At 41.6% G+C, this 23,535-nt stretch overlaps 1 protein-coding gene across 1 annotated transcript; it reads left to right on the forward strand.

The window, feature by feature from the left end:
* Positions 1–1,718: 1,718 nt before the first annotated feature.
* Positions 1,719–23,195, forward strand: LOC308334244 (methylmalonate-semialdehyde/malonate-semialdehyde dehydrogenase [acylating], mitochondrial-like). The gene is made up of 12 exons (XM_080790884.1): positions 1,719–1,968; positions 2,307–2,348; positions 3,217–3,291; positions 4,092–4,253; positions 6,900–6,978; positions 9,827–10,129; positions 11,540–11,661; positions 12,233–12,422; positions 12,500–12,681; positions 18,584–18,763; positions 19,396–19,494; positions 20,617–23,195. The coding sequence occupies exons 1-12, from the start codon at positions 1,927–1,929 to the stop codon at positions 20,716–20,718; spliced, it is 1,578 nt and encodes a 525-aa protein (XP_080647010.1). The 5' UTR covers positions 1,719–1,926; the 3' UTR covers positions 20,719–23,195.
* Positions 23,196–23,535: the final 340 nt, after the last annotated feature.

Raw genomic sequence — 23,535 nt, forward strand, 5'->3', positions numbered from 1 at the left:
TGGCAAAATAAATGGTTATGGCAAAACTTAACTTAAATAATAATCACTATTATGGGTCCATAAAACATTTATTCAGCCCTTTTGAATGCCTTAATTGCATACACTATTCTGTGATATATTTTCTGCCTATTCAGGCCGAAACTAAAAACGCAGAAAATGAATTTTTTGCCATTTTCTGCCGAACATTTTCTGCGGCAGAATATTCGGTGCATTACTAGTTAAAATAGTATGTTTACTTTATACAGAGTAAGTAAAGAATAAATAATCTCTCAATCACCTGGTAATGACTGTGACACAGTCCTGTAGCTGAAAGGTCAGAAGTGCAGTCCTTGCAACCACAATGTTTCCAGCCAGACAGGTCTAGTCCAGAATGCCACTTAAGCACTATATACTTTGTTGTACAACAAATAGAAAAAATAGTTGACCTACAAGCTTTTTTTTTAATATATTTTTTATCCCACGATTTTGTAACCCATTTTTCACCCCTGTGTCAATCATCTAATGTGATCCTGGGCTCTACACACCCTCCACCAACCTAGTCCCCATATATGGGGGACAAGGGGAGAGCAACGGACTTGATGCTTCCTTCTTGCCTGAGTGTCCAAGTTGCTCCTTTACACCTGACAGGGGGGAGTTTCCCTGGTTGGACGTAGCGCGTGGAAGGAACACGTTATTCCAACCAGTTCCTTTCCCCTCCATCAGGTGCCCCGGCTGGCCAGGGGGAGGCTGACCTACAAGCTTATAGATGTTTGGAAAATTTGAAAGATTTAGAAAGCTTTTGCCTATAATGCCATGTTGAAAGTGGTTATTACTAAACATACCTACACCCGCACAGTATTGGTATGAAGTGTAACTGAATATCGCTGTTTTAGTATCCCACTTAACCCATTAAGACCTGAGTTTGAATCTACAAATGTTATGGTTATGGAAAAACTTAAGACTTAAATAATAATCACTATTATGGATCCATAAAACATGTATTCAGCTCTTTTAAATGCATTAATTGCATACACTATTCTGTGATATATCTTCTGCCTATTTGGGCCGAAACCGAATAGGCCAAAAATGCATTCTTTGCCATTTTCTGCCGAATATTTTCTGCGGCCGAATATTCGGTGCATCACTAATATATATATATATATATATCCACTGCTTCACTATGTTTAATTGAAACTACCCACCTTGTATTGTGGATATCCTATGAATTCTATCCACTGTGCAACATCTTGGCAACTCCACTGTAGGAACTCCATATCTATCCTCATGTGTACGTTGTCATGGCAACAGGTGATATGTGATCTATTTGCTGCTCTCCTATCTAGGTGTAAAGAAACGATTCAAGTCAGACATAATTATGGCCTAAAAGTAGCAGACATGTCGTGCTGACAGTCTTTTATAAAACTTTGCCAATAACTGATGCACTTTATTATTATTCTTTTAAAGGTTAAATAGCTAAGCCTGAAGTAAAGACATTCAAATAGTTAGAATAACAGGGCCGAGGATATTCGGCTCAGGCGAGGCGGTCCTATTGTAAAGCGATCAACGTTGATTGGTTTGACGTCTGGGGTGTAGCCAATCGGCTTCGTATAATTTAGGGCCGTTCTCGATCTAAGCGAACGGATTGGTTGTTGTGGGCTTGCTTTCTTTGTCCCGCCCACGTTCAGCGGAAATGGTGACGGCCAGACCAGACTCACCAGAGTGTAAAACGAAGCTGACGTGCGGTGCAGCTTTCACAGATCAACAAAACACGTGCACCGTCCGCCTGCCACAGGCTGACAACCCCGGGCGCGTTTATAGATCGCATAAAAAACACAGCTATTAGGCTTTTGACGCGTCCGGTTCTCCTCTGTGGGACTGACTTCTGACTTGTCTGTTTGGCTGGGTCGCTGCAAGGAGAAACATTAGCAAACAGAACGCATCTGAGCCATGATGGCAGGAATGCTCGCCAGGCGTCTCTTGAACAAGAAGGTAAACACACAGTGACTACTTTTCTTACGTACGTTTTCTTGTGCAGAAACGGTATGGGACTATGGGGGTAGCTAGCAAAGTATAGTTGCCTTGCCTTGCAGAGTAGTAGACACGTTGCAGTACACGCATGTTCCAATACAATGCTCGTCCAGGCATTCTAATATTATATTATATAACAGTTTGGTTTGGTAAGTGAACTGGATTAGCAAGTGTAGTTAAAGCACACAACGTATCTTATGCTAGCAGTTTCGGCTCAAATGCTGAATTGCAATGCATGAAACTGAACTATATGTTATGTTGTATGTAATAAATATAATAAATAACTTTGTTTCTTGCAGGCCCCACTCCAGTTGGGTCGCAAGTGTTACTCTGCTTCTGTGGTAAGCCCGACTCGAGCCCCTTTCAGAACCCAGTTACCTTTTCTGAAGTTTAGACGAAGGTAACCCTAGGGTCCCTAATCGGTTATTCCACTCTCCATAGGATGCAGATTTACCTAGGCTGCATTCACGGAGAGCCGTGCCGTCGCTTGAGTGTTGGTGAGATGTTTCAAAGATGCATAACGCAGCTATAGGAGACAACGGAAACGTGGGAGAAACTGCATTAACCGCCAATGCCGTTAAGTATTATTAGTTTTGGCTTCTCTGAAATTCTCTCTCTTCCTTGACTTCCTTATTGACTTCCGGTGCGTGGCAGTAATGTAGGGACACACAGCTAGCCTGTTGTTCGGGAGGTGGTACAATGGGAAGTTAATAAGGGAGAGAGAATTTCAGAGAAGCCAAAACTAAAAAAAAAAAAAGATTAATAATACTTAACGGCATCGGCGGTTAATGCAGTTTCTCCCACGTTTCCGTTGTCTCCTATAGCTGCGTTATGCATCTTTGAAACATCTCACCAACACTCAAGCGAAGGCGCGGCTCTCCGTGAACGCAGCCTAGGTAAATCTGCATCCCATGGAGAGTGGAATAATCGATTAGGGACTGTAGGGTTACCTTCGTCCCCAGTGACTCAATGATTCCCCCGGTCCATTTGGATGATTTGGTTGCGTTGGATCACTCAAGAGTTATAGGGGTCCCTGAATTAAAACTGTTTGAGAACCACTGATTGAACATATTAACTCGAGTGTGAGTGTCTCCTATTCATGCAGCACTGATAAACATTGATGGATAGACAATATTACTGGCATTAGTATAGCAGCCAGAGAGGAGTTTATAGTAATAACTATTAACTATGCTTCTATTATTCCCCCAGCCCACCACCAAGTTGTTTATTGACGGCAAGTTTGTAGAATCCAACTCGCCTGAATGGCTCGACATTCACAACCCTGTAAGTACTTAAGTATTTGTTCTGAATGACAGCTAATCTCCCCCCACCGACACACACACACACACACACACACACACACACACACGCGCACAGACACACACACACACACACACACACACACACACACACACAGTCCCACATACAGCCTGGCAGTAATTTAAGATGTGTTTTACACGAGCACAAAAAAAGCAATACAGCCTTGTAATAATGATTTGTCTCGAAGCTACAGAGGGAGGAAAATGAGCTTGTGTGGAAATTGGAGCCCCATTCTACACAGCCAGTTGAATTTAACCTTGACGCGTTGATGCATTAATTTCCTTTAACTCCAGTGTTGGCGGCAGTCTGCTCGTTTGGCGGTTCGGTTTTTAGCCCTCCAGCAACGATTGATGACTATAGCATTAAAAAAAATCACGTCATCATCCTACGCTCACACATCCCCATCAAATGAAATTAATACCTGTGAATAGTATTTTCACATAACAAAAAGGCCCTGGTTATTAATATTGATGGGCTAATGTACAGCACGTAATACGATTATTATGTCCTCAGCTATACTCTCTCGAGGTGTAAATGCAGTCTCACTGGATTGTCTTGCATGGATTCAAGTTTTCAGTCACCATGATTGATTTCAGTCATTTGGATTCCATATGAACTTACATATTGTGTTAATTGTTTAGGAATCGTGCTGGTGTGAGGGGGGTACAAGTCGCACACTAGGACATGGTCATATAAACATTTTCAGTCGTGAGATTTTATTTTGCTTTAATCCATGATGTCCTTGTCTCTGTTTCTTTCTTCAGGCCACCAACGAGGTGGTAGGACGGGTCCCCAAAGCCACCCAGGAGGAGATGCTGGCGGCTGTGGACTCGTGCTCCAGGGCCTTCCGCTCGTGGTCGGAGACCTCCATCCTCAGCAGGCAGCAGGTCTTCCTCCGCTACCAGCAGCTCATCAAGGACAACATTGTAAGGAAAGCCGTTCCCAAACTCAAGACCCAACAGAGAAATTAAATTATTTGCTTGGGACCCAAACTAGTGAAAATAACTTTGATCGGCTATTTTCTAATCTAATCTAATTTATGGAATTTCTTAGATTTTTATTTTATTTATTCTTGAAATTACTGAAAAGAAAATCATTGAATTTGTTTTTAATTTATGAATTCTTTTACATTTTTGGGGGGAATGTTTTTTGAAAATCTTTTGAAATAATAACAATAATTACAAACGATGTAGGAAACAAAGGAAGGGAAGGAAGGGACCCATAAATGGGTCCTGATCCACTGTTTGGGAAACGGTGGCCTAGACCATATGGATCTTATTGCAGATTTGCAGTATGGTCCCGGATCGCTGCAATGTGAAAGCATTGAATATAGTTGAAAGAAGTGTACGGAAGTGCGGAAGAATCAAGGCCAATATGAATCATGGCCAGCGGGGACCAGGTAACCGTATTTGGGAACAGTTTGAATCAAACAGACTCAATATCTAAATGTCTCAATAGAAGAGCAGGGAGGCAAAATACGACTCTTGTATATGTTATATTTAGGGTGACTAGATCCAAACTGTTCATTTGAGGGGCAGAAATATCACTTGTGTGGGACAGGGGGGACGGGACGGGGTTAGCGACTTATAGAGTTAAAACCTTTGATTCTAACATGTAAACAACATTAAATAAGAAGGCTGCCTCTGGCTATATACAGTATCACATTTTTCCGATTTAGATTCTGGAAAGTTATGCAAAATCTGGCATGTTTTCCTATATAATACCTAATTTGCATATTTAATTTTCAGAAAACTGGGGAAGTTTCATGGTGATAATTTCTTAAAATGTGTCATCCTTTTCACCTAGGTGAAAATAACATGTAAATATCAAAACTCCTGTGGAAGGGTCATCATACGGGACTTTACTTGAAACAGTTTAAACTATATTAACCCATTTAGGCCTGACGTCGAATTTAAAAAAATGTCTTATGGCTTTGCCTACTCATTTGGTAATCTTGTCTCAAAAACTCCTGGGAACCCAGATTAGGTAATCATAGCCCACATTTGGAGCTCTGGCTCATGGACTTCTGACTTTATGTTGGTATTTTAACACCTGAATGCAGCCTGACCACTGACCTGACCAGTAATATAAACCAACCAGAATCTCAACTGAGAATACAGGTTCTGTTTCAAGATCCGTCTATAAAGAGACACAATTTGGCCATGCAGTTCAAACCTGTCACCCTGCACTGAGGCAGTCTTATAGACCTCATAGACAGCAGATACAGAAAAACAGGAAAGACCTTGATGCCCTTTTAGTGACCAGATCCAAACTGATGTCTCACATTTTGTTTTTAAATGCAAATCTTGGTCATGGGTGGTATGGCCGACTTGGTACCATAGGCTAGGGGATATTTCTCATGTTATTTTAACAGACATAATAATAACACATCTTGCAGGAAAGAGGCAAGAGAGCCAACTATTAGGGGACTAACTATTAAGGCATTTCAGCAGTGAGGCCTGCCAGTCACAATGTGGGACATGTGGTCACCCTAGTTATATTGTGGTATTAACAAAACAATAACTTACATTGTGCCGCTTTAACCACTTGAACCCTAGCATCCCTATTCTGGGAACAATGTTGATGAATGAACAATGAAATTAGCAGATTTAGGGCAGATTCACACCGAGTCCGTTTGATTCAAACTGTTCCCGAATACAATTGCCTGGTACGCAGCATTCGCACTACCACAACATCTGCCAAGTGGTCCCGAGTACGCACCCTTGACCATAGTGTGAATCTGCCCTCACAAGCTAAGAACTCAGGAGCATATTGTGGCGAGTAAAGGGGAAAATAACGACAAGTTTACAAAGTATTGAGTGTTTAAGTGGTTAAATGTCTGAAAATACACATTAACATGAATCCAACATAATAATAGAAAGGTTATGTGTAAACAATCAAACCAATACTGATGATGGTACTGTCAAACAAGTCTATAAAGCTAACAAATCTATGAAAAATATTAACAGGATCTGTCCATCCGACGTGTCCACACGACGGGTTGCAATGACGTGTGTACACGTCCTAGCGCATCTTACTTCAATGATATCAAACGAGAGAAGAATATTCAGAGAGCTCCTATTTTGAAGGAATCCCGGGGCTGATTGTGTTAATCTGCAGACTGCAACACTATTTGATAAAGTATGTAGTGGCTGTCCCTGCTTCATCTCTCTCTCAGCTAAGGGGTCCTTGGCCTGAAGGCAATAATGACTGTATGTCTGATTTAGACTATGCATTGTTTTGTTCTTACTGATGTGATTGACAGGGACTGTAATGATTTTCAGTACATTCATTATGAGATTACAAACCTTGGAAATGTTTGTCTGGAATTTTGTTTTTAACTTCTTAAACCCCAGCATCCTTATTGTGGGGAAGGCGATGCGACGCAGTGTTGGCTTGTGGATCGGCTATTTCAAGCGAAAGCTTTCACCTTATGAACAGAAAATACACTACTATAGAGCCCTGAAGGACGCCGGTCAATTGTATAGGGTTTAAGTGGTTAAGTAATCATTTACTGACGTTGAGTTGTTAACCAGAAAGACCTTAAAACGATAACAATTTTATTTTTGCAGAAAGAGCTAGCAAAGCTCATCACTCTGGAGCAGGGCAAGACACTGGCCGATGCCGAGGGAGACGTGTTCAGAGGACTGCGTAAGTAAAGCACACACCACAACTAACCATTAGTTCACAATTGATTCATCTGCAGGATCTTTTCACTCATTCAATTAATCTATGCATCCTCATGGATTCAAGTTCTCAGTGGCCACAACGGATTTCAGTCATTTGGATTCCATCTATGGAAGCATGTTGCACAGTGAAAATAGTCCATCTACAAGCTCTCAATGTTTTGCGTGTAGATAGGTTATTTTCAGTTGTTAGATTAGAGCATTTGAAGTGTGAGTCGCGAGGGCGCAAGTTTGAGGCCAACTCCTGTCGCGTTTCGCGTGCCTCCCATCTCTCTTCCCTCGGTTTCCTGTCTCCTGTACACACTCAGGAACAGCTATTAAGCGTCCTCAGAATGGTGCAGTGGAAAAGGGCCTTAAGCATGCTCCAAGAGATCCAATTCCCCCCCGTGGGAACCTTTTAAGCCCTGTTGTCTTTTAACCAACTTTTCTCTCGACAGGTCTTCATTTATCACTCCCTGATCCCATTGCTCTTGAGTTGATAGCTCAATCTTAATTGGCTTGAGGGTGACCATTATTTCTGGTTGAGCCGGACACCAGCCAAGCATGCTAAATGAATGTGCCGATAGCAAAGTTTTTAAGCATTCTATTTAAACCTGACGCCGCAAATACAGTATATATAGGCTTGTAAAAGCTTGAATAAATAGATTATATTTTAAGTCTTGACTTTTAAACGTTGTCTACTCGTGATCTTAATGTAAACATCTCGTTAAGGTGTAATTATGCATGCCATATAGAGGCAGCAAAATGATTGTATTTCACTGGTGCTGGTGTAGAGTCTTGTAAGACTAATGTCAGTGTAATTATAATTTATTGAATGAAAACCTAGGATGCGGGTGACTAATGCTTTCTTCACTCTGTCTGGAATTATGTGTTTTTCAAATGGCATGGCTCTGCAGGAGGCTAACAGTCTATTAGAGGGATGGTCTGTGTGTTTGTCCAAAGCTAATCTCTTAAACCACTCAAATCAGCACCAAATGTCCTGTGTAGGCCATAACTATTATAACTACTAAAGTTGAATTAATCGTTGCGATAAAAATAAAGAAATCTAATAGTATTTTATTGTATTATTGTCGTGCGTTGAAAATAGCTGGCCTACAAGCTCATAATGTGCAACGCGTTGTGACTACAAGCTCATAACTTGTGACATGTGAGATTGTAGGTTTGCTCATTTTGGCACGGAGCATAAATGAAAACTTGTCATATTTCTTTAAACCCTGCCCACAGTTGCATCATAGATGCAGTATGTCATAGACTTAGACAACAGATGGCCACACGACGCCTGAGATTCACAATTAATGGTTCAATTATTATTTTTGAATTGTACAAGAGCCAAGAGGGCACCTTTAAACTACCATATTATCAAGCACTTGAGAGTTCCATTATGAAATGATTAATGGCTCACCTTTTAGTTTTCATTGCATCAGATTTAACAGATTCTGTTACCACATGATCTATGAAGTTATTGTGCAGCCTACATGTGTCACTACAACACATCTATGACGTTATTGTGCAGCCTACATGTGTCACTACAACACATCTATGACGTTATTGTGCAGCCTATATGTGTCACTACTGTTGCCACATCTATGACGTTATTGTGCAGCCTACATGTGTCACTACTGTTACCACATCTATGACGTTATTGTGCAGCATACATGTGTCACTACTGTTACCACATCTATGAAGTTATTGTGCAGCCTACAGTACATGTGTCACTACTGTTACCAGACTTACCACATCTATGAAGTTATTGTGCAGCATAATGTGTCACTACTGTTACCACATCTATGAAGTTATTGTGCAGCCTACATGTGTCACTATACTGTTACCAAATCTATGACGTTATTGTGCAGCCTACATGTGTCACTACATCATGCATGTAATACCGCTAAGGGTCCACCTCTAGGGTTGGGATGCTTTTAGGAGTTTATAACGATTCCAGTTCCTTAAGGTCATTACACACTGGTGAATTGGCGACGTGATATATTCGTGCGAATAATTCTCATTTAAAATAAAAAACAATTGAAGTCCATGCAAGCTTCCACATCAGTGGCGAATGTGCGAAAATGCGACCGTTTTCGCTCTTTATTTGTTCGCTCTGGTGTCGTATTTTGCAGAGATTCGCAGGCGAACTGCAACATGCAATATTTCGCATTTTCAGATCGCTTATTCGCATCGCGTCGCTAATTCGCCAGTGTGTAATTAAAAAAAAACAAAATTTAAAAAAGTCTTCATTATAATTTTTGATGAGCACAAATTCAATCATACATGCAGTATTGTAATAGTTCTCAAAGTGAGGTTCAGGGACCTACTGCATGGGTTCCAAATGGACCCTAGTTATGTGAAAGTTTGAGAACAGCAGATGTGAAGTCCACAATGTACCCGCTCTGGCTCCGGTGTGATAAACTGGTTCTGAAAATGGTTCCCAAATGTGATGGAACCGATTCTGGTGTGGTGTCCAGCTCGATGTTGGTTCCTCCTGTTCCCAACCCTACTAGTAGTATTATTATTTTTCGTCATAGTTTTAGTTGACAAAATCAAACTACTCTGTCCCAAGCCCCCAAAACAGCTGGCCAACATTGAAGTGCTCGGCCCTACTGGTCAAGGCTTCCACTGCAGTCCGGCCCGTGCATTTACCATAAGGAAACCCCATGCAAATTTGGTGGACGAATAAAAAAAATGCGGAAGTAGAGCGTTCTTCCGGGTGCTTCAAAACGCCACTGAGCAACTTCCACTGAAATGAATAGCGCGGGGTAGGGCTGTCGCTCTGGTCTGCACTCTATCCTATATAACTATGCTCTGCCCCCCTTTAGAGGTGGTGGAGCACGCGTGCAGCATCACGTCTCTGATGCTGGGAGAGACGCTGCCGTCCATCGCCAAGGACATGGACACATTCACCTACCGGCTGCCCATCGGCGTCTGCGCTGGCATCGCACCGTTCAACTTCCCCGCCATGATCCCCCTGTGGATGTTCCCCATCGGCATGGTGTGCGGCAACACCTACCTGATGAAGCCGTCTGAGCGCGTCCCCGGCTGCACCATGCTGCTGGTCAAGCTGCTGCAGGACGCCGGGGTGCCCGACGGGAGCCTCAACGTCATCCATGGCCAGCACGCAGGTGAGGGGGACTGTGTGTGTGTGTGTGTGTGTGTGTCAGGACGTAAAAAGTGCCGGGACATTTGGGAGGGGGACGTCATGACTGGCATTGTTTATTTGCCCTTCTGACACCTTGATCGAGTTGAGACTGAGAGCAACTGCACGTATGCAGCCAATGCACAACGACTATTACGCCGCAAAATGTAAATGTTGCTAGACCATGCCATGCACCAGTGCCGGTTGGGAAAAACTAATGAATTAAGAAATAGACCAGGCATCCTCATAATCAATTTACATTATTATGTTAATTGTTTAGGAAAAGGTGTGTGTGTGTGTGTGTGTGTGTGTGAGGCAGAATTAGAGCACGACTGACTTAACGGTTTTGATTGATTTTAATACTTTATTTAAGGCCCATTCACACTTTTGTTTTTAAAATGGTTCCAAGTCATATGGATGGCAGAGTTTACAAAACCAAAATACAATGGCGAGCGATATCGCTATAGTTAGTGTGAATGCTGCTTAAAATCGTCTACTAGGAGCAGTACAAGTATATGTACAGAAAAACAGTGGGAGGTCATTTATTTTGGATCACTACCTGCAGTAGGTCCAGTTGCAAATCGCACTACTGCACTTTCTTTTATTTTTTATGGCGGTTTTGAAGGAGGGTTGGGACTAAGTCACACTTTTTGATGGCTGTTCGTAGGGTATTCCACATTTTGGTGGCATAATGGTAGAATTAATTCATCACCATGTTAGTGGGCAGTTGGGCACTGCTCCCAGTATTTTGAAAACCAGGCCCATTGAAAGTTGCTGTGCTCTGTTGGTATTTGGTCATTATTTGACTGATTGACTTGATATGTGTAGGTACTAGGTATCGGTACTTATGAAGCCAACATGTTTCAATCATTATAGGTAAATACGGTTTATAGATGAATTCTTCAGAAATGTAATCTTTATTAAAGTCTTTCTCTTTTTTTGTTATTTTAGAAAATGCATTGCATGCAAATACTGGTCATAACATCGGTAATCAGTGGGCTAGGTCTCAGGATCGGCATTGGAATCTGTCTTTGGTCGGACTCTAGAGAGAATGCATGGAATTATGCCATTTGAATATCTTGTGTGAAATATGGAAATAAGTTGTGAGTGCTGCGTTAAGTTGAAAAATGTCTCGGGATCATTTACAGTAAACACTAATGATGTGCCCTTTGGTGTATCTCGAGAAAGGTGGATTTTCATACTGTGTTAACGCTGCTTTATGTGTAGGTAGGTCGGTCATAATTTACCATACGCCGCAGGCTGGAGGGCATCATTTGCAGCCCCATATCGCATACTGTCCTGCCATTATAAAGTGCCTTGAGCGGGAGGCGTCGGTGAAGATGAAACGGACTGGGTTCATATTCATAACACAGACCATCCTTAACCTCCTGTCTAGCTGTGAACTTCATCTGCGACCATCCTGCTGTCAAGGCCATCAGCTTCGTGGGCTCCAATCAGGCCGGGGAGTACATCTACGAGAGGGGCTCTAGGAACGGCAAGCGGGTACAATCCAATATGGTACGTGATATGTTCACTTAATGAATTGTCCAGTTCAAGTAGAGAGTCTGTCTGGGACTCTGAATGTCCCCAGTTCGACCCTGTATATGGTCTGTGTCCAAGTGTCCCTGAGCAAGACACTATTAATAGCGGCCACTGCTGTACAAGCCAAATTTCATGTGCAAATGTACTGTGACAAATGCATCCCCTTATGGCTTTTCCTAAATTTGCTATTAGGAAATGTTGGTTTATTTTACTGTCTGTGACCAGTGTCACCCACTCATCACCCTGAGTTGCCATCATTATGGTCCAAAACGTCTTTAATCTTTTTTCCTTTTTTTTAACAACATTTTTATCCCACAATTTTTGTAATCCATTTTTTCATCTGATGCCAATGCCTGAGGAGAGAACACGCCCAGTGTCCTCGGCGGGAATCGAATCCTGGACCTTGTAGCTGTGAGGCAACTACGCTACCTTGTCTCAAAATGCCTTTAATCTCGTTTTATGCTATAGAAAACCAAACCGGATCTTGGCAGCAAATCACTGAGGTTTGTTTTTTGCGTTTTGTTTAGTTTTTCTTTTTCTTTTTTAGGGAGCCAAAAACCACGGTGTGGTGATGCCTGATGCCAACAAAGAGAACACTCTGAACCAGCTGGTGGGCGCTGCCTTCGGGGCTGCAGGCCAGCGGTGCATGGCTCTCTCCACTGCCATCCTGGTGGGCGAGGCTAAGCAATGGCTCCCAGAGCTGGTGGAGCGCTCTAAAGTGCTGCAGGTCAATGCAGGTGAGTGTTCCACATTGACCACGTTAATCCCTAGTATATTTCTGGGCAGGTTCAAGAATCTTCCAATTCTGTTGTAGGTGATCAGCCCGGAGCAGACGTGGGCCCCCTCATCTCTCCTGAAGCCAAGACCAAGGTGGACTCTTTGATCCAGAGCGGTGTGGACGAGGGAGCCACGGTGCTTTTGGACGGCAGGAACGTCAAGGTCAAAGGATACGAGAACGGAAACTTTGTGGGACCCACCATCATAAGCAACGTTACGGTGAGACCCCCCTCCCTGTCTGCTTTGACCGGGAGCAGCGGCTGCACCTGTAATAACCTTTTCATAAACATGTAATACTGAAAATTTGTCACTGGACAAATATGAAATAGACATTTGTAGTTATATAGCATCCTTTCTATGGATTAGCCACTTTCAACCTGCCATTCCTTGAATGAATGAATATGGGGGCTTTAATGGATATGGGGCTTAAATGGATAACTATTTGAGGATGGCTGAGGATAACTTATATTTGCTTTGATTTCTGGTGTGTGGAATCGTGCTATTTTTAGGATTATTTTCAGATATCGGTTTCTTAGCCTGGCATTCGGTGGATCCGCAATAAACATGACATTAATGCGTCAAACCATAGAAATAAATGCATAGACCGGGCATCATGGCAAGACAGTGCTTCCATGTCAAATGCATACAATCAATCCATGGATTCCTTCGTGGCACGATGGTTCCATATATTTATGGTATCCATAGCAATAAGGGATATGTGTTTACCCCAGCAAAATAAATTAGGTGCCTAAGACCTAGCCATATTTTCAGGCATGTGCCCACTGCCCACACAAATCAAATTGGACTGCCCTTTTACCAGCTAGTCTGTACATTTCCATGTACTATGGTGAAAGAATTGCAAATGTCACCCTTTCCATGGCTGGCTCTACAAGGCAACATTCCAAGATAATTGCCTTTTCCGATGTCTCTGCATACATCTGTGCAGCAAACTATTGACGAGACCCAGTGATCAGAAGGTATTCTGAACATTGGGTCACTCATGAATCATGTCTGATACCCCTCCAGTGGTAAGGAGGATGTATATCGCTGCCCTTGACATGATGTTGGAGTACAGGACACTACAGATTGTGTGTAGTCGGGTGTGAAACTGATGAGGATTAGTCAACCTTGCACTGAAGGACCATCTCATTGGGTAAATTGAGAATAGATGGGGGTTTGTACTAGGGTTACAAAAGGTCTGGATAATGCCTGGTAAATTTCGCAAGAGAAGTTAATAAATATGTTGCGTACAAGAAAAGTGATGACTGCAGCAAGCGTAGGTTTTTAGAAAATATAAATGTATGAATTGGTCAGGTGAGTCACAAGTGGCAACGTTCAGATGCTCCCTATCGGATGAAAACTTCCAAAATCATTGTTTAGCCCCTTGACTTTATAAAATTAGTTTGGCCAGTGTAGCTGTGGATGTCTTTTTGATTGTTCGATACATTTATGCTAATTATTATTTAGACCATAAAATGTAGTCGTACAAAAAGGATGGTAAGTGCTCGATCATCACAAATTATTCTGAACCCACAAAGACATCTTGAAATTGCCTAATATGTTTACCCAGCAGTCCGAAACATAATTATGCAACGTAAGAAAAGGGAGAGCTGCACACTCATACTGTATGTCTAAATTGTTCCGATAGCGTTTATTTCTAAATAAATGCTAAGTAGGTTTTGGTCCTGTCTATTAATTGTTCTACTGCTGTCAGTCAGCAACTATAAAAAGTAACTTGTGCCCCCCTCCCTAACGATATATATATATTCAATGACGACATTGTTTTTGTTATATAATATTTTACTGCAAGTTAACCATTATCGATTTAATTGTTTCACCCCATAATGGTATAAAGCTGGTATAAAGGTAAAAGCTGTAGTATTATCAAGTATATGATAATGAATGACCAATTTAGGTTTGAGTCAGAAAATGTCCTGGAAAGGAAAGTTGTATCTTGTAAAGAGTTGGAAACCTGATAGAAACAAGATCTTTTTTTAATCGTTCCTCAAGGCTGAATAATGTTGGTGAAATGATAACACAAACATCTATCACAGTATTGTGTCCTTGTCACCGAAAAAGATTTGCTTGCCACGATTTTTCTACACCCTAAAACATGATCATCAGGTATATGTAAGGAGGAAGGGGTTAGGGGAGTAGCTGATAGTGTGATGTCACTATATTACTGTTTATTTCATTGGCCCGTTTGACTGTCAAAGGTTCAGCCTCCAGGAAGAAACCCTAAATACAAAGTTAATACACCATTGCACATAAAAACGACTCCAGGGTGTCTAATGAAGTACTGTCACCTCATGGACATGGAAAAATACAAAAATTGTGGCACTCCATATTTAAACGTTGCTAAACTAAACGTCAACAAACGGCAAGTCTCAAGTGAAGAAAAGGCACGGTCACTTTGACTTTAATAAAACGTCTGGGTTCTCAAGGCTACTTTGACTCTTAGCTTTGGTGACTTTTAGAAAGGTCATAAACAAAGTTTTAACTTTGCTGTTCCAGGTTTTTGGGGAATATTTTCGGTTTGGCTTTTGTTCTTTCCAACATGTGATTGTAGCCAAATATAATATACCGGTAATCAGCTCCTCAAGGTGAGTCAAGCCTTAAAAGACCACTTTTCAACCTATCTTCATATAGACTAATTCAGAAACGGGTCTCATGGTCGCAGCTTACGTATTTCCTGTAGGCGACTGTAGAGTGAACTGTAGAGTCAGTGTTGGGAAAGTTTTTTTTTTTTAGGAACTAGTTCAGTTCACAGTTCAACATTTTTTAAATGAACTAGTTCCGTTCATAGTTCATCATTCAAAAATTTGAACTAAAGTTCATAGTTTGAAAACTATTATAGTTCTTTTTCGTTCTTTTTTTGCTTTAATTTTTATATATTTTTTACATTTTACAAAAATTGCTCTTTTGCAATGTGAAATGCCACCGAATTATTTTTCCTTCTCTATATGGGCTTTTTCATGCTTTTATTGTGAAGGCAAATATTTCTGAACGTTCTCAGAGCCTGCATCTCCGCATGCTGGGGTTGGCTGATCTACAAGCTCACAACGTGTCCGGACGCGACGAGTTGTGAGCTTGTATATCAGCTATTTTCAGCACGGAACACATTGTACGGCGAAGAATAAATCAGGCATCACTGCGCTTCATTCACTGTGGAAGAGAGATGTCTTTTGTTGGCCGTTCGTGGCGATATTATGGACACGTACCTCCTCGAAGCGATAATAACCAACTAAGCTATTGGAAGCTATTTTTCGTGGCACATTATGTGTGTACAACAACAAGTTCCCTCAGTGTTTGTGTTAGGAGTTGGGACAGTGTCTGCTGTCTGTCAGCGTGCATGATCATCATGCAGTGCCAGTAGCTAGATGCGCGCTCCAGTGACGGCTGAGAAAGATTAGTTAATTTGTGTCGGATAGGGACTTATTGATGGGTTTTCCGCTAAATATTAAGGCATGTTTAGGGTGTGTTTTAGTACCGGGGATTTCGCCTGGAAGGCTCTATTGAAACACTCACTCTTGAACGAACGTTGAACGTGAAAAAGTGACGTTCACACACGCCAGAAATGAACGTGTTCACAATGACGTTCATCAAACAGAAATACAGTACGTTCACTTCACGTTCACCCTAAATATGAACGAGTTCGTGAACGATCGTTCTTTGAACGCGTTCGGGTACAACACTGTGTAGAGTGACTGATGTTAGTCTGCCTCAAACGTTACTTTTACCTGCTTTTTACTAACACTAACATTACAAAGATGCCCTGAACATCGGGATGAACCTGTGTAGTTTATGGCTGCTCCAACAGTACTGGCAACATTAAAAAATAAACAATGTCAAAATATCCACCGCAGTGGCTGAGGGCAGAGCCATACAGTAAATGGTTGAGACGAGCAGTGAAAGGTCCTGAAAGATACATAATGTCAGTCTTACCCAATACCCAATCTTTCTGTTTATGAACACAAGGTTGCTGTACTTTATACGTCATACTTTAAATGCTTAGTGTCCCGTTTCTGAATTCGTCTATAATAATATAATAGGTCCTCACTAATAATAATCATGATAAAATGGCACCATTTTTTTCTACTCAAGTCTGTCTCATAGGAGGCCTGTGGGCAGATCAGAAACCATTAGGCAGATATTTTTTTAAACAAGATTCTTTTTTTTTTACAAAAACAAAAATGATTTTTGTTATCGTGAGAACAATAGCTTCCATTTTTGCATTGCAACTTTTCAGGACTAGAAAGCCTGCAGTTTCTATTAGCTTGGATTCCCCATCGAGGATGTCACTGGTGGACGGGTTTCTGAACTGCCCACAGCCCTCCTATGAGACACAGGCTGAGTAGAAAGAAATTGCAATTTTATCATTATTAGTGAGGACCTATTATATGAAGATAGGTTGAAAAGTGGTGAAGTGGTCCTTTAATGTGTAATTAATTAGCATGTTATTTCGTGGTAAACTACAGTACCTCACCCCTAATTTAGCCGTTAATGTGTGAACTCACACAAACTCTAAAGGAACTTTTTCTTCAAAGGTGCACATGCACATTTCCAATCTTCTCCGTCTCAAATTTGTTTTTGTCACATTGATGCTTTTGCTGAGAATTTTCTATGTTGTAAAACTCGGAGAAAACGGGAGATTGATTTCTGCTTTCACACGGGAGGCTATTATTCTCTATAAAGTAGATTTATTGCACCATATGAGAGCTGCCTTGAAGCGTTGAGCTTGTGAGGGGAAAAATGTGTTGCTCATTCACAAAACCATTGGGCCCTCTCAAAGTGACAACCTCCACCCATGTTTCCTATCACCGTTCCAGTGTTTGCATTAAATACGCTGCAATCCACAAATGTTTAAATGGTGTGTAAACCTGTAGCCTCCTCGGATTGCAATTTTCTGCTTGCATACTTCTGTCAATAGAACTTAACTTTGTACTTTGATGGATGTAGAAAATGGCTGTAACAACTTTCTGTTTTGATAGCATAAGGTTCACGTGGCATGTGGCCGTTGGGATAAGTAGTCTAGATCAATTTGTTTCATTGGTGGATAAAAACAGAATATGTCTTTGATGTGAAGTGGCTCCTGAAACCATCTGTCCAATGGCTTTTGATTCAGATTGGTAAGGGCTATAATTTTTTATGGGGTGAGAAAATTATGCCTTAAAAACATTTACATCTTATGATGACACTAAAAGCAAACTGATTTACGTCATATGGTGTGACGGCTGTCATCTAACCTGAAGAAGGGCAAGGTACTTTGTTGTAGCTGTAGTTAAGTTATTCTATTCAGAGGAGAGTGGAAACTCTTACTGCTTCATTATTTTACCTTTGCATTGAATACGCAGGAATAGACACGGGTTCCATTTGTACACTCTCAGAGTTAAATTAATTATGAGTTTTGCAGGGTAAATTGGGGTCCCAGCGATTTAAAAACTACAGTATTTCAAATGCGTGATTTCTTTCTGCGTCCGAGCATAAACATGGTAATGCCCCGCCTGCCTCTGATTGGCCTACCGACACTACGCGACAGTAACTTGTAACTTTTTGTAGAAGAGCTCCCAACCGGATCATACAGACTTTTGAAACAAAACCAGGCTTTCCTCCGAGGTGGTGGAAAGCCTTGTGAGGCGAGGTTACATGCTGGATAGTCTGCCACGTTTTGTTTTTGCAGAGCATGGGATGGGACCGAGGCTACGAGGTTACTCCGTGGTGGGAAATAAATATCTTTTTAGTATTAGTTTACTATAATTAGATTAATATTGGTTTGCCTCTTCTACAAAAATAAAAGTTGCTGTTGCGCGTGCCAAGCTGTCATTCTCTTTACCACGGAGTAACCTCGCGCAGCAGACTATCCAGCATGTATCTTCCACCTCGGAGGGACCGGCTGTGTCGGTAGGCCAATCAGAGGCAGGCGGGGCGTTACCATGTCTATGCTCGGACGTAGAAATATATCATGCATGTCGATCTGCTCCTTTTGTCATGTAAATGGGAGGTTTCCGCCCGACAAGAGACGATAATGAAAAAGGTTGAGACCTTTAGTACTGTTGGGAGACAGTGGACGTGTGTGTGTGTGTGTGTGTGAGGCTGAGCATTGTTCTCCGGCTCTCCCCAGACGGACATGACGTGTTACAAGGAGGAGATCTTTGGCCCGGTGCTGGTGGTGCTGGAAGCTGCTTCTCTGGACGAGGCCATCGGCATGGTCAACAGCAACCCTTATGGCAACGGCACTGCCATCTTCACCACCAACGGAGCCACCGCCCGGAAATACACCCACGAGGTGGATGTGGGCCAGGTACGTCTCTGACTCTCCCTAGTTGGCACAAGCGAGGAGATGTTAACCACTTTCAACTTGGTATCCCTATTTTGAGCATGACATTATAGGAAAAACTAAGTTGTGGTGGTGGTTTCTTTTTTTGTTGCAATAACAGCACATTTACAAGTTGCTTTCACCATGCGACACCTTCGTACGACAAAAGTATATCTTAGTAGATCTTTATTAGATCTTTATTTTCTTAGTTATATTTGCTTAGATATTTGTATTTAAATTGTAAGAGTGTAAAGAGCGTGTACGGGAAGCTGGGTCTATGTTTGGAATCGAACCAGGAACATTACAGTCATGGATTGAAATGAATTAAATATACTGGGACTACAGACCGTAGAATGTTATAATAGTTGTAAATATACTGCATATAGAGCACTACATCATGAATGGAGAATTGAACTACTGTCCAACAAAGCTGCTGTAGGTAACGAGGACTCAAAGCAAGGTAAAGAGTCGAGACCAATTCACGTGACTGTGTCACACACCGAAAATAGCCGACCCACAAGCTCACACTGAGTCGTATCCACGATGGGAATACAATTTGAGAACACACGTTTGTTTTCAGTTAGTGAATGTGTTGACGTTGTCTCATGTTGCTACAGATTGGTGTGAACGTTCCCATCCCCGTCCCACTGCCCATGTTCTCCTTCACTGGCTCCAGAAACTCGTTCAGAGGAGACACCAACTTCTATGGCAAACAGGTAACCATGAAGGATTACCATAGTGTCTCTGTCGGGTAGAAAAACCTCATATGTCCAAAAGTGTTACTTTTCAGGATTCAAATTCAAAAGTAGCAGATCTATAAGCTCGAAACTCAGCTTGCAGATCTGCTACTTTTGACACGACTTTTTGTGGGACGCTATAGATAGCATAAAATGATCATTTACAAAAACACAAATTGTTAGAATGTGGATATAAGAGGTTTTGGCCCGACAGCAACGATAAGTCACGAATGAGAAGACCACAAGAGTCACTTATAATGAAGATGATACCGGTTGCTGTCAGGCGAAAGATTTGTATGTTCAAAACAGTGGCACCCTAGTTTCACCACGACAGGTTAAAATGTGCCATATTTTCGCTATTTAAAAAAATTGCGAAACACATGATCTATAATAATCTCACAACCTGTTGCAATGGAACAATTGAACTTTAGCTACGTTTGTTGGACACGATCACACAAAGTATAAAAACCCAAAAGATGAAGCATGGAGATATAAAGTGTCTGCCTGACAGTGAAGATATAATAGATAAATTCCCACCATGGCATAGTATGCATGCATGGCATCCTTTTCACTTTACTTATATACACTGACACGAAACAAGACAGGAACGCCCCAAAACGTCACATCCGGGACATTTACCCTGGGCAGAATTTTCTATGGCTGCCAATGCAACTTTTCCAATCCTTAATCACATACGGACAAACATCTATGCCGATAATATCTAACCTGCGGAGGTAGCGTGCCTTGTCCACGGGCAACAGATCTTTCAACCTATGTCATTGCAAATACGTTTGATAATCGCTACTCTGCGCAATATTGTTTTGGAAATGCCGCAAATTGCATTGCAGTGAACGAGAGCAAATCACAACTTACCCTGGGGGTGGTGACTCCGCCCTGAATACGCGTTGTCGTGTCAGTGTATACTACATTTTCTGTCCTTTGTTGATGGAATGCTAAATTAATCATCGTAGGAAACATAAATATCATATTTACTCGCAAGTCGCAACCCGTAAAAAAGGGTCCCCACTCCCGATGTTTTGGGAAGCACTTAAGTTATCATCCACAATTCCACATAACGTCGGTGGTTCTCCCGTTCAACAGGGCATCCAGTTCTACACCCAGATCAAGACGGTGACATCACAGTGGAAGGAAGAAGACGCCACGGTTAGGAGCCCCGCCGTTACCATGCCAACCATCAACTAATGGATGGGATGCACAGAATTTGACAAATGTGATTAGACATCTAGCACAACCTTCGATGACTACTGATGTATGCCTTAAAACTCGTGAAGGAGCTATGTTCAGCGACTAGGTACAGCAAGTCCTCTTACCATCCGCAAATATATTTTAGAGAGCACTTCTGAGGGTATGAGGGTTTTAGGCTTTTTACAAAAATGAACTGTTTTCTGCTACTTTGAACTGAAAATTGGACTTATACATTAATGTTATACAAATGGTCCCTGTACAACTCTGTTTTACAATCCCTCCCTATTCAAAAACACTACGTCTTTGCAATAGTGGAGGGAAGGATGAATGGTCTAATGTGGCACTGAAGGGTGCTGTGAGTGTGGTCACATCCCCTCCACGGGGGGTGCGAGTGTTACTTAACCACTTTAAATTTGGCATCCCTATTTTGGGCATGTCATTAACCAGTACTCGTAGACAGATTACTTCCGCACACCCGGTAGGTAATTTGGAGCAGGTGCAATGATGACGAGGCATATACAATGTAGAAAGGAGGCACACCCTCCTTTCTACATTGTATATGCCTGAGGAAGGTCGCAAGACTGAAACGTTGCTTCTTAATAATAAATGCTCTGAACCTAGCAAGTGGCGGTGTGCGGGTGTCTCCTTTCTACATTAACCAGTAATAAAAAAATGTAAACTTTCAAAACAATTTGCTGATCTACAAGCTCTCATCATGTAGCGATGTAACAAGTTGTGACCTTGTGATCAGTTATGTGAAATGATACTGATCTACAAGCTCTCAACATGTAGCGATGTAACAAGTTGTGACCTTGTAGATCAGTTATGTGAAATGATGCTGATCTACAAGCTCTCAACATGTAGCGATGTAACCAGTTGTGAGCTTGTAGATCAGTTTTTTCGACCACGTGAAAATGGCTGCTTAAACCCTCTTATGGCCCTTGACGCTATTGACGTAATTAATCAAAATATCCCTCATTACCCATGACGTAAATGACTTAATGGTTTTATTCCCTATAATCAATCGGGGGCTTAATGTAGCAAAATGTAGCAACTTTTGGCTAGTTTGGCTAACGGCCGATGTAATTACCTAAAACAGGCCGAAATGCGATATTCAGGGCTTGATTAGAGCTTAATTTGACATAGATATTAAAATAAACGATGATCGCATAGCATCGGGGACAGATCACTGTAACACAGTGCAGAAAGCTAGTGGATGTTGTGATCTGTTTAACCGGAAATGACATCGCCAGATTTGGTCAAAATCGGCATAATGGTGAAGTTGCCGCCACCATCATGACACCATCATGTCTAATACTATAGTCTTGCCCTGTGAAAATGAGTGTGTTTATCACAGATTTTTCTATTGGCATTAAAATGATGAATTTAAAATATTAATAGTGCAGGTAGAAGGCACAATCCACTGTTAATTAGGGTGGCCATAACGGGGTCAATAGGCAGGCACTTCTCAATGTGTCTTCTGTTCCATTTCAAGAATCATGTTGAATGTCGGTCGCTTCCTTGACCCTCTTGTTCTGTCATTACCTTTCTCAAAACCCCTGGCAGGGAAGGTAATTTTTTTTATTCTGGCTCAGGTGGCAATTCAAGGCAAGTCAAGTTCTTCCAATATCTTTCACCTGTTCTGTGTTTTGAGATAAATGTGTAGATGGGTAGGAGAAACTGCTCTATGGAACAGAAGAACATTGACATGCTTGCTGCTGACTGCAGAGAAATTTGAAATAATTATTTTGTTGCCGTTACCAACTGTACCTTCTCAGCTGCTCAGTGTCTGAATTAGCATTGGTGTGTGTGGTGTGTGTTGTCAATATGTATGTGTGCAACTCAAAGTTTGTTCCGTGAAGCTTAATTTACATGCCATTACACAACGGTGTCGCTTGTCGGAAAATGGCATTTTCTTTTTCAAACTAAGACGTAACGTGTCACATGGATGGATATTCCTGGTTGCTGTTGTGTAGTGGCCGCTCCTTTCCAAAGTCATCATGTCCAGATTACCCCTTTTTATTTGTCGCTTACTCATATAGGTACAAGCAGAGTAATGTTGGTGGAGACATGTTCCGCAAAGACTGTTCTAACAATACAACTATACAAAAGATGATGATAATGTCCAGAAGGCTTGGCCTCTTAGCGGTCATCACAAAGTGGTGTTGTCCTTATAAGCTCTGTTCTCCACCTCCAGGGCAATCCCTTCCTTTTCTCTCTGTGGGAAGGACTATACTCTAGCTTTATTCATGCGGTATGCTCTACCGGTGGTGAGTGACAGGGGCGTCCCCAATCCCTTTCTCCTCTCGGATCTTTTGGAAGAATGCAACGTGTCTTTAGATTGCAAAATCACATTTTCTCGCCAAGCGACATGTCGTGCTACGGATTATAAATTAGGCTCAATTACATTTTGTTTTTGTCATGGTGAAGCTGCATTGCAATGTTTTACATGCAATAAAACTTTACATTTGTTATTGTCTGGAATTATTTATGTTGGAATTCCTTTGATGAAACTTTTTATTTTTTAATACCTTGGTGATTAGACATCTTTTGGAGCAATTGGGGGATTGCTTTTAGGGAGTGTTTAGTGGATTTGGAACTTAGCTGCCGTGTTGCTGAGGTAAATATTTAAACAAAGCGTGCCATTTACGTAGAAGGCGCAGATTACAGAAGATAACAGTAATGTAATGAGTCTGCAGTTTTGTGCTCGTCGCTCCCAAGGTTGTAATTTGGCTAAATGATCAGGCTTTATTTAAAATTCTATGTAAACATACAGTATATGTCTTTGTACACAGGAATAATATGTTTACTAAT

The sequence above is a fragment of the Protomyctophum bolini genome (genome assembly GCF_963924005.1).
Source record: "Protomyctophum bolini genome assembly, chromosome: 19".
In the NCBI taxonomy this organism is placed as follows: Eukaryota; Metazoa; Chordata; class Actinopteri; order Myctophiformes; family Myctophidae; genus Protomyctophum; species Protomyctophum bolini.